Source organism: Calonectris borealis, chromosome 11 (assembly GCF_964195595.1).
Source record: "Calonectris borealis chromosome 11, bCalBor7.hap1.2, whole genome shotgun sequence".
NCBI classification, from domain to species: Eukaryota; Metazoa; Chordata; class Aves; order Procellariiformes; family Procellariidae; genus Calonectris; species Calonectris borealis.
This window is the reverse complement of record NC_134322.1, coordinates 14912839-14924852: the sequence shown is the minus strand read 5'-3', so window position 1 is coordinate 14924852 and position 12014 is coordinate 14912839. Positions and strand designations below refer to the sequence as shown.

The 12014-nt window shown below is 36.2% G+C and overlaps 1 protein-coding gene across 7 annotated transcripts in view; it reads right to left on the bottom strand.

Moving 5' to 3' along the window:
• The window catches only part of UNC13C (unc-13 homolog C), a 244707-nt gene that overhangs the window by 60949 nt on the left and 171744 nt on the right, over positions 1 to 12014 (bottom strand). For all 7 annotated transcript variants that reach the window (XM_075160101.1, XM_075160104.1, XM_075160102.1 and 4 more), the window contains one exon: positions 856 to 941. In XM_075160101.1, coding sequence (XP_075016202.1) covers positions 856 to 941 — 86 coding nt within the window. The remainder of the gene's footprint in view (positions 1 to 855; positions 942 to 12014) is intronic.

The following is a 12014-nucleotide window of genomic DNA, read 5'->3' as shown; positions in this document are numbered from 1 at the left end:
TTAAACCTGAAATCTGCTTAATAGGTAAAGAAAATCAGTGAAGTTCAGCTAATGCCATCATTTTTTGTTCTGCAAAAATAAATACTAGTTAGGGAGAGTTTGATGAAGTTATTTTCAAGAGTCATGATTTTAATAATGATCTAAAAGTTCGTGTGAATACATGTATATGGGCTGGAAATATTTCTATCATTAATTAAAACTATTTCCTTAATTCTATCTCTTCAATATTTTTAAAAAAGTTTCATGCAGGTATTTTTTCTTGGTTTTCTGCAATAACCATATTTTAATGAGTGGGTTTGAAACTATTAGTTGGGGATTATCTGCTATAGAGAAAAAAAGTATATTTTATCTATGGTTAACACAGTGCTATCTTAAAGAATAAAAGGAAACTGCATTTGATTCTGTTGGAACTAGAATGAGTACAACCTGCCTTTTGAACACAAAAAGGTTTAATTATCTGTGTGTGTTTTCTTCATAACTTCATTCTATGAATGTTTCTCATGGGCAAGTTAGCAATTTTCAGCTACTAAGAAAATATGGAATGCCTACAATGCTCTCTAGCAAGCATATTTGTGGTTCTTTGGACATTGATGATTTTGTCAGATTTAGGTAATAAGAAGTAGCATTTCAAGTTGCAGTTCTTTTGTCTCCTTCTTCCACAGATAACTTCATCTAGTCGCAGTGCAACAATTTTCTTCCTTTAAAATACTTCTTTTTCACTAACCTATGAAACATCTTAAACAAGTTATGTCAGAAAACTCTGACCACTCACAGAAATCTGATGCCAGGTGTGATTTGCAGTGGTAATCAGTCTTGGTGAACTCAGTAGTGTAATTAATAGTTTGTTCTAATTACCTTCCAGAGCATATTTCATGTCCTGGGCAAACAGAGTCCACATGATTTCAGCACTGATTTTTCCCATGTTCAGCTCTTGAGGGAACCTGCAATCAACCACATTACATCAGTTCACCTGCTGCTAGAAATTACGCTTACAGCTGCACAGCAGAAAGGCAAATATTTCCACAAAATAATTCCCCTAGTATGCATTTACTGTATTTTGTGTTTTGTACAATTATATGAACCATCCAATCTTCAAATAAAGACTTCCCTTAGTGTAATGTCAGGGACCTAACTAAGTAATTAGTTGAATGTTGCACCAATTCCCTCACGTGACATTTTAAACCAAGAGGCATCCATCTATCTTGCAGATAATTCCTCAACTTTAGATAAATCAGATGGCTTACGAAAAACCTGAAACAGTTGGCTCAGATGTTTAGCAGCTACAAGTTTTCCTTAATTCCCTTATTACACTGGAAAATAGTGAAGTTGTCTGTGAAGCTATATTGGTTTATACTAGCTGAATCCAATTCACCGTTTGAAGACTTTCACCTTGAAGTATGGATAAACCAGTAAAGAATATCAAAGGAAGAAAAATGCATATTTTTGATTAAAAATTTTAGTTTTGGTCTCATGCTTCATGTCATCTTTGAAAAACAGTCTTTTTTAGATATTTTTTGCTGTTATGAAGAAAATATTTTTCCACAACTTTTTCATAGATTCCAGCTGCTTCTTATTCTATGTAAAAAAAAAAAGGTTTAATCTTTCAGTTACCATCTTCACTGTAGGCTACTGGCAAAAGCTGACATTTTAGTGACAGATACTGCATGTTACACATTATATTTAAAAGGAGAGCTATTTGTCTGTCTTTTTTTTTTTAGAAAAAAGTCTGTCCTTACTGCAGGTGTGGGACTGACATTAATATGAGGAGTTCTCAGGGCACAGCAGCAGCCCAAAGCAGGTCACACAGCTAAAGAGCAGGAGGTATGCCCAGAACCTCCCAGTGGGAAAGCACTTGTTTATACCACAGCAGTGCAGAGCGTGCCGTACGAATACACTATCAACTCACCATGAATACATAAAATCATGAAAGACTATATTCATGAGGAAACACACAGAGCTGCGTGGCTTTTGTCTTGAGTTTATGACACCACTTTACACTAGCAGAGAATTTGATTCAAAGTATTTTGACCTTTTATTGAAGCACTAATCAAATTCAGAAAATACTCTGTAATATTTTTTGTAATAATGTAAGAATTTTTAAAATTCTTATTGCCAAAGAAAGAATGAGAACGATGTGCAACTTTAAGGTGATAGCAATATAATCTCAGTAATGTATTTTTTCCAGGGACATATTTGACCCTGATCATTTCTGCAAAGCAAAAGTACTTAAACAGTTCATTAGCTCTGTCACTTTAATATGAAACAATTGCTAGCTCAGATCACTGATATGCCTTCATTATGCTAATGGCTACTCAATTACAGAGTATTAATTCTGTTAACACAAAATTAATTGTTGTTCAAAAGCTCAAATGTATTTTAACTATAACTGTCTTAATTTCTTTACCTTCAGTCCAGTCTGAGTGCTTTCTTAGCACCACACTTGAACTTTGACAAAGTTGCTCTGAGGAAACATTTAAAAGTTGATTTAACATTGATACTGACCATAATGCAAAGCTGGCCATAATGCAAGGCTGAGTCTGATAAAAATGCATTTGTTTGATTAGTGGTATATATGTGTATACATTTTAACTTGTGAAAACACATGCACACACAAACTACAATTATCTTTTCACTGTGTTGCTTAAAGTACTGTAGCTCTACACAGTATCCTCGATTCATCCCACCTGACTTCAGTTAGGTACCTAAAGTTGATGCCCCAACCTCTCTGTCCCTGAGAAATATAAACTTAATAAATAACCATCAACTGGACATACCAATGAAATCTTCCATCCAATGCCTAGGGTATGGACATTTGCAATTTTATCATTACATGGATACATTTTTGTATACAGCCCTGCAGGATTGACTGTCATTCCCATACATCCTGTATACATTTTATCCAAAATAGTGACCTCTTAGCAGGAGATTACTGCGACAAAAACGATCATACAACAGAAACCCTACTGTGTTTAGTATAAAACTTTTACTTTTCACATGTAATTAATTTGCTTCATGACAACTATGGTACCTGTAGGGGTATTCATCAGAGACTCGAAGAATAGATTTTTAAGTTGTCCAAAGTAGGTTAGCAATGTAATGAGGACAGTTAACCTAATCAATATTTTCAGCCAGTGAAATTGATTTAACGTGCTAATGAACTAGGTACCTAATATGCCTGTAGATGTCATTGTGTTGAGATATTAGCCATAAAATACACTTCTCCAGGCATTAACATGCTAACTATAATGGTTGAAAAATGAATTGCATGGAGACTTTAAAGCTGTATGGTGTAGACAATTTGATTTTAAATTTTTCAAGTATTATTAGTTTACAGAGGATTGAGATTATCAGAGTGTAACTGATACAGCATTTCTGCATTAATTACTTTTCTTAAATGGAATGTAAGATCTAAATAATTTTAAATTTTCCAACCAATTTCTGCATTTGCTAACATCAAAATCCTGGGGTTAGATTTTCCCCCTTGTATATATATTTATGTTTATCTAAGTAATATTGATGCGTAATTTCAGTTAGCTATTCTTTTAATGAATATTGTACAAAGTGTACAGATTGACAGAATACATCATATATTCAAAAGATTTGCTCTGAATGTCAATGAAAAGGAAATAAAGTTAAGACCTGTGTCAACAAGTATCATAGAATTGTGATGGAGTAAAATTTTGTCCTTAACTAGAAAGACTATAATATTGTGGCTACTATTTCAACCGTTAGCTGGCCAGGGTAGCAATGATGACTGTGATACGCTTTTTCTCTAGGCATCCAGTATTAACCACATGCACAGCAGATTGGACGTTGTTTTAAGCTAATGCAGCTATTTTTATAGAATTTTTGAACAATTTAAGTTGGAATGGACATCTGAGGGTCACCTAGCTCAAAGCAGAGAGAATCTCAAAGTTATATCAGATTACTCAGGGCCTGTACATCTGAATTCTGACTACCTCCAAACATTAAAATGACACCACCTTTCTGGGCAACGTATTTCGGTGTTTGACCGCTCTTCACTGTGGAGTTGCTCCTGTATAGCTAATACGAGTTCCCCTACCTGAAAATTGTGCTCGTGCCTTTTACTGTGCACTCCTGGAAGTGGTTTGGCTCTGTCTTTTGCTTCTAACATCTCATTAGAAAATTGAAGAATGCAATCAGCACTGCCCTTAGCTGTGTTTTCCTCAGATTGTACAAGCTGCTCCCTCAGCTTCTCCTCACACATCATGCGTTCCATCCTCCTTCTTGGTTGTCCTCCACTGTAGTTCTCCAGTTTGACAATGTCTGTCTTGTACTGGGAAATCAAAACTGGAAATAACCACCCAAATGCAGTGTCGCAGGTTCCGACCAGAAGGACGCAATCACTTCCTTCAACCTGTGGGCTGTCGTCTTAATGCCACCCAATATGTTATTATGCAAAATACAACGCACTGCACTAGCAGCTTTATTCATGAGGGTAGCAGGATTTGGTCTCTTCTTACAGTTCTTAAATTACTAAAACGGTAGCTGAGCTTTTCATAGTATTGTGTTTTGATTAACATTCCTCCGTTGTATGAAATTTGTTTTAGTAACAAATGTCATGGTTTATAAGAGCTCCTTTATCAAAGCCTGAAAAGAGGCAATTAAAACCACCCCAGAATAAAAAAAAAAAATCTGAGATCTCCATATATAAAAAAAAAAAAATTGAAATCCAGATGACCTCCTAATTTCTTATTCAAATCAAACAATCACTTATGTATTTTAAATATAAACCCAAGAGAATGCCATTGAAACAGGCATTTTAAAACATGTCAAATTATCCACAAAAGTCTCTATTATCCACTTCATTTCCATTTGATAGGGTTCTTATGCAAGTGTGGGCATACTAAAAATAGATCTCAAGAAAATAAGTTAAAGCCTTGTAGAACTTCAAATAGGCAAAATTTTTATGTACTTTATTAAATGTAGCGCATCAGAAACAGAAGCTGTCTTCCACGCTTCTCCCAAATGTGTCAGAAATGAGGTTCTTCATTCAGTTAAACCCCACAGTATCAGTGAAGCTCGTTCAGCTTCATTAACTGTAGCAGAGATAGTACTTTCAAGCAGACAATGTTTTAGATATTTCTTATACTACATCCCAGACCTGGTGTTGATGGGCATGGAACAAAAGTCCATTGACCTCTGTGCTGCTAATAATGCAAGATATCATCCTCTTTCAGCTACATTACTGTTAGGACTTAAGGTGCAAGCCAATGAAGTAAATCTCATTAGACACTATGAACTGCATCTTCTGCACTGTGTCACACAGATGATGCCTTTGCAGATCTTATTTAGAGGAGCAGCATTACTGATTCCAACACAGGCGTGATGAGGGCAGGCTGACTTTCACTGTCCTTGAAGTCTAATGTCAAACATACATCAGCATCTCTATGGCAAGAACAAATGCCAATACAAGTAGGTCCTACCAGAGCAAGTAGAGAAACCAGCTGTAAAATGACAAGCTTGAAAGGAATGTTCCATTAACTCCACCAGTAGGACTGTTTGAACAATGTGGGAAATGTCTGTATTATTTCAATGAATATTATGTTCATTTTTGTTGATTTGATTGTTATGAAGCAATCTGTCATACAGTGACAAGCTGGTTAATGTCTGCAGGACGTTTTTCCAGTCTTTATTCTTCTAGGAAAGACTCAGGAATGTTTCTAGAGGCTTACCATCTGCCAGGAGTTACCGGACAATATTGGCAATTTTCACAATATGCTTCTAGTCTCCGTTACTTGCTGAGTGGTTTGTACCTGCCTTATCTAAGGGAAAGGCTAAAAATTGTGTCATGTCTACTTCACAATTTATACTAACATATCTATTTTTAATCTCCCTAACTTTTACTATGTATTTTAAACAATCTACCCCATTGTTATAATACCATTTGTGCTTTTGATTAAGAATATAAGGGCACATGCACAACTTGAGACTGCAGAATACTGATGAAGACTTTATGTATATATGTACTTGTCGTGGTTTAACCTGGCAGGCAGCCAAATACCACGCAGCCGCTCACTCACTCCCCCCGCCCCCTCAGTGGGACGGGGAGAGAATCGGAAGGGTAAGAGTGAGAAAAACTCGTGGGTTGAGATAAAGACAGTTTAATAGAACAGAAAAAGGGAAAATAATAATGATAATGATAGAATATACAAAATGAGTGATGCGCAATGCAATTGCTCACCACCCGCACTGACTAATAACCAAGTAGCGATCGGTACTTCCTGGATCGCGCCTACCATTTATATACTGAGCATGACGTCACATGGTATGGAATACCCCATTAGCCAGCTGGGCTGGCTGTCCTGATTATGTTCCCTCCCATCTCGTGTACCTAGCTCAGTCAGTAGGCACGGGAGCTGTCCTTGGACTAGGAGGGCACTTAGCAACAACTGAAAACATCAGTGTGTTATCAACATTCTCCTCGTACTAAATCCAAAACACAGCACTAGGAAGAAATTTAACCCTATCCCAGCCAAAACCGGGACATACTATGTACAAGTGCGAGCCTTTTTTCCTGTGGGGAAGTGTAATTGTTATGGCTACGGTATGCACCACTCCTGCCAGAATTTTCCTCAGAGATAGCTTTATGCATGAGTAGTCATGTTTAATTTGGTTACTCATGTTTCTAAGATTACTCATGTAATAATAATATATAATTTACTATTTGCATTACAGTAGCACTTAGAGGCTTCTGGTAGTTTAAGAAATTAATATGCAGGAACTTTAAAATATGTAATAAGAGAAAATCATTGACCTTCAAAACTCACAGTTTAAGAAGACAAGACAGAGAACAGGGAAGAAGACAAAGTAGAAGTGACTTGCTCAAGATGCTATGACAGGGGAATGTCAGTCAGCAAGAGAACTTAAGCTTTTGAATCATCCTTCTGAGCCCTCTTCCCAACCAGGACAGGGCTCTAGTTTGCTTTAATGTACATACATATAAATATATATACACATACTATTACATGAATATTCAGAGAAAATGTGCAATAAGTAAGAATAGAAAATTCCAGGTGATCAATTAACATTTGATATTTATCTCCAAGTACGTGACTCCCAAAAAGCTTACTCTTCCCTTGTTCCCAGCTTGCATTTGTCAGAGATGTACTTAGTATCGTCAGCCATATTTCACTGTCTGACTAAACTGACAGGCTGAATTATCAGCATTATGAAAAATGCTCATGTTAGGAATATATACAATAAACAGTAATGTAAACTGCAAAGCAGAACTTGACTGAGATTTTATTATGCCTGTTATTCTTCAGTATTAATCTCTTCAGATGATTTTGCTTCTAAGTATATTATGTACATTTAATACTTTCAACACTCTCTTAATTTTCTAATTCTAACATCTATACACCTATAGGTAAAGAAGAAGAAAAAGAGCCTAGGCTTGACATTTGCGGCCACCGTTAAAACTGCTTGGAGGACCCTAAAAATAGTATTGTAAAAGGAAGACAGCTTCTTATAAATCCCGTTATATTACATTCCTTCCTGACATCATGTTATAATGCTAAAATCAGTACTTGACAACTGTAAGTACAACTTTTAATTTGTGCTATAAATAGTTCTGGCACATCTTAAGTTTGGTTCCAAATGTCAGAAGCAGCAGTAATGTTTTTTCAACTGTAATATATCTTCCTGGCTAAGAATAATGACAGAAAAAGCTATAGAATTCTGTTTGTTTTCCCTAAAAGTGACCTTCACATAGAATACTCAGACACTGCTAAAGAAAGTCATATGTCACAGTTCGCAGCAGTCGCCACTGACTTATGTGCATTTGGGGCCAACTCTGACATATATGAAAATACACACACAACTGAAAGCAAAAATTAGACAAAGTATTAAAATATAAAGAAGAAATGAGTCCCCAAGAAGAATCTTTTAAATTCACCGTATTTAAAAAATTCATAGTCAAATTCTTCACAGAGCCATGTAGGTAGATTAGTGTAGAAGTTCTCTGGTTCTCTGACAAAATACACAACGACTGGAGTCACAAACAGGGCTGATTCTCCTTTTCTTACTAAGATTTGATGTAAGAGAAACTTCAGATGAACGAGCTCAGTGAGAAACCATCCCTCACTAAAGGACTGAAATTATTACTGAATTCCAAACAAGTTACAGACAGCTCAGGGATTTCATAGCATGATTTATTGCTGCGCACAAGATGTTAATGGATGCTAAAGCTGGGGCTTGGATTCAAAACCTAATCCAAATAAAGCCAAAGGGTATGCCAAGCACTCCAACAAGCTAAGAGAAAGAGATCAAGTCTCCTCATATTGTAAAAAGAGCTGGACTGCATAAGAAACTATTCAAATGGTTAGTCAGAACTAAGTTGGATAGTCTAGGGTTTATTTCTGCAAATCAAAGACTGAGATACCATCTCTAAGTTGTGTGAGCTGCAGGCAGAAAAAGCTGAAAGAACTTTTAAAATGGACAGTGAAGGAGCTTAAAAGGAGCTCACTGGGTGCCATACTGTCATGCTTTAACCCCAGTCGGCAACTAAGCACTACGCAGCTGCTTGCTAACCCTCCCCCCGCTGGGGTGGGGGAGAGAATCAGAAGGGCAGAAGTGAGAAAACTCATGGGTTGAGATAAGAGCACTTTAATACTTGAAATAGAGTAGTGATAATAAAAACAACAACAACAACAATAAATTGTAATGAAAAGGAAAACAACAAGAGAGAGAGGAACAAAATCCAGGAAAAGCAAGTGATGCAACCGCTTACCACTCGCTGATTGACACCCAGCCCGTCCCCGAGCAGCAATTGCTGCCCCCTGGCCAACTCCCCCCAGCGTTATATACTGAGCATGATGTCATATGGTGTGGAATACCCCTTTGGTCAGTTGGGTTTGGTGTCTTGGCTCTGCCCCCTCCCAGCTTCTCGTGCACCTGGCAGAGCATGGGAAGCTGAAAAGTCCTTGACTAGCATAAGCACTACTTAGCAACAACTAAAACATCAGTGTGTTATCAACATTATTCTCATACTAAATCCAAACCACAGCACTACACCAGCTACTAGGAAGAAAATTAACTCTATCCCAGCAGAAACCAGGACACATACTTCAGTGCAATGGCTCATCTGGTCATTCTGAGCAAGTAGATGGAACCAAGAATCTAGGTACATCTTTATGTAAATAAGTAAATAAGCACTGACTCCTATCACATATTTCTTACTCTAATGGAAACAGCATTTTATGTTCCTGGATTTCAGATAAAGTTCTGGGCAAAAAAAGCAAAGTTATTTCTCTTTTTCCTAAGCTCTATCTTAACTGTACTCCAGAAATGCAATTACTGGAGTAAATCCCAAGTCCTCTCTTAGATAAAATTCTTTGAAAGAAACCCAAGAAAGGAATTAGGGACTTCATTGTATTTTGCAAAATCTTTTACCCTACTCAGAGGAAGGAGATATATTTGAAAGAATATACGAGACACACATTTGTCAGAAAAGAAGTATGCATCCTAGAATTTCCTCACCAAGTTGGAGGAAGAACAGTTAACGGCATTCATATATGAACTAGTTTATACAAAGACCTTTTCCTTTTGAGATCATTTGTTCTAAAAGGATGGGGGTAGCCATGATCTGCTCTCAAAAGTAGAAGTGCTGTAACTCTGAAAGCTGTAAAGCAGCACAGAAAGGAGGTAGCCTCCTTCCAGTCTGCTGCATGATGAGTATCTGCCGAATAGTCATTATTAAGCTCATTATTCTACAATTTGGTTAATTCCTCATCATCACAGTAATGAAGCACAATTGTATCAATCTACACATGCTGTCCTTTTGTGCATTAAGTCTGTGCTCTAAGAATGACACATAATGGAAAATTTGGGTTTCTTTCCTGTGTGTGAATCCACACAAGGATTTGCATTTTCTGTTGTTGTGGAGTCAGTCTTTTCTCGGTTCCCTATGTCTAAGCATTTAGTAAAGTATGTGTTTCCATTATTTGTATAGTTTAATGTAGTGTTTGTGGGCTATGTGTATATTTAATTACAAGTTGTTTCTGAACTTCCTTTCTAAAACTCATGCTAGTTTCCATACTTATAACCATCAGAGACCGATGGGTATTATGCAGCTATCATAGTTATGGGTATTATGCAACTGCCACAATTATTGTTGCAGTGTTGTTGTATGTGAGAAGCTAACAAAGCTTACGACACAACAGAAGCATATAAAATTTTCCGCATGCTAAACATAAATGGTAACAGCAGCAGCTGACTTATTAAAGGGAAGTGACAATCAAAGGTCAAATTCTAGAGCATCTATGTAAGTAAGGAATTTTGTATTATTTGTATTTTATCACCTCATTTTTAGGTAAAAAGACTTTTCTTTTGCAAACTATTTCAGAATTTGGTCCCTAAGCAGCAAAATATCAGAGAAATTTCCCATGCAAACCCCTACATATTACATTTTCTAACCTTTGTAAAAGCCACACATTTTCACATTTCTCAGTGAAGCAAGAGGATGACTAGGAGAGTGCTCTATTAGTAATTTTGTTTCCTCTTGCTACAATTATTTCTGTTTCATAGGCCATAATTTTCCCAATTTCTCTGTCATTCTTAGAGCAATACTATAAAATCTCAGTTTATCCAAAACATTGCTATTAAAATCACCTTCCTCACTTGCATGACAGTCTTTAATCATCAACTCATATGTCAACCGTACAATACTGTTTGGTGGAACTTTGTAATAAACAGAATATGCTAGGTTTTCATGGGAAATAAATTAACCATTAGGTTGACCGTACATTATCATTTCCATGTATTTCCAAAAATACTAAAATGCATATAAAAGGTAGCCACTTACAAATGTCTTCTCTCTATTGATTTTAATTAAGCAAAACTTTAATGAAAACTGTTTACACTGGCTAGTTCTAACAAAGTGCTACATATAAATCCACAAATCAGTGGAATCAAACTGAACTCAGCTTGAAAGAAAACAAGAAGAATCAATGTATGAAGCAAAACACAAATAAACCTCAAAAGCATTTCTCCTAGATAGTACTGCATGTCTCTAGTTCAATCCTAAACTAAGAAATTCCTATCATGACAATTAATTTGTGCTGTCAAATCTGCAGTCTGCTACATTTTAAGAATATCGAAGTCCCTGAACCTCAGATGCACATTCTCAGAATAACTCGTGTTCCTGAACTTGGTAGGTTCAGTCTCATTCAGGTGCTAAAGAGAGTCTGGTCTGGGTGTGAGAATACACTCATTTTTGTGCTGTGCATGCAGCAACAGGTTAGATTGCACTATCTGTGGAGAGCTGGGCATGATCACTGCTTCACTAGTTCTTAAGACAAAAGTTCTATCTGATTTTGGAAAATATGTATTCTATTTAAACTGTGAGCAAAGAGTTAATTTATTCTCACTTTTTGTGCCCTATCCTCCACCTATCCAAAGTTTTTACTTTTAACCAAAGCAATGTTCCTTTTCCTGAAGAAAATATAATGGTCAAGACAGATACCTTATACAGTCTATGTAATTAATCTCATCTTAGAGCATATGATACATTGCTATATGAGAAAATGACAGCGGGTCTTATGAAAGAACAGAATATCTCTTTGTTAAACATGATAATGTTCACAAGTTTAATGAAATAAGTGATATTCATATGCTTCCACAGAATGAAGTATAATTGATAATGGGAAATATCACTGAATCAAGACACAAAACACATCAGATACACTTTCCATTATCAAAGAAGCATTCTAGAGTTAGCCTGACATAGTCCAATTCATGATATATTTTACCTGATTTTTTTCACTTCCTTCCATGCTTTTGTTGTTTTGTTTTTTTTTTTTTTTTACATTGATGTATATTTCATAACTCACTGACTCATAAGTTACAGTTATGCTGTTTCTTCAATATAAGTTACTATCCTTGACTTCACAGATTTATTAAATATTCTAGCTCCTGAAGCATGAGGAAATCTGCTCCTGCAGATTTCACGTGCCAGTTCTTTCCACACTGTGGAATAGGGAGGGATTGTGTGA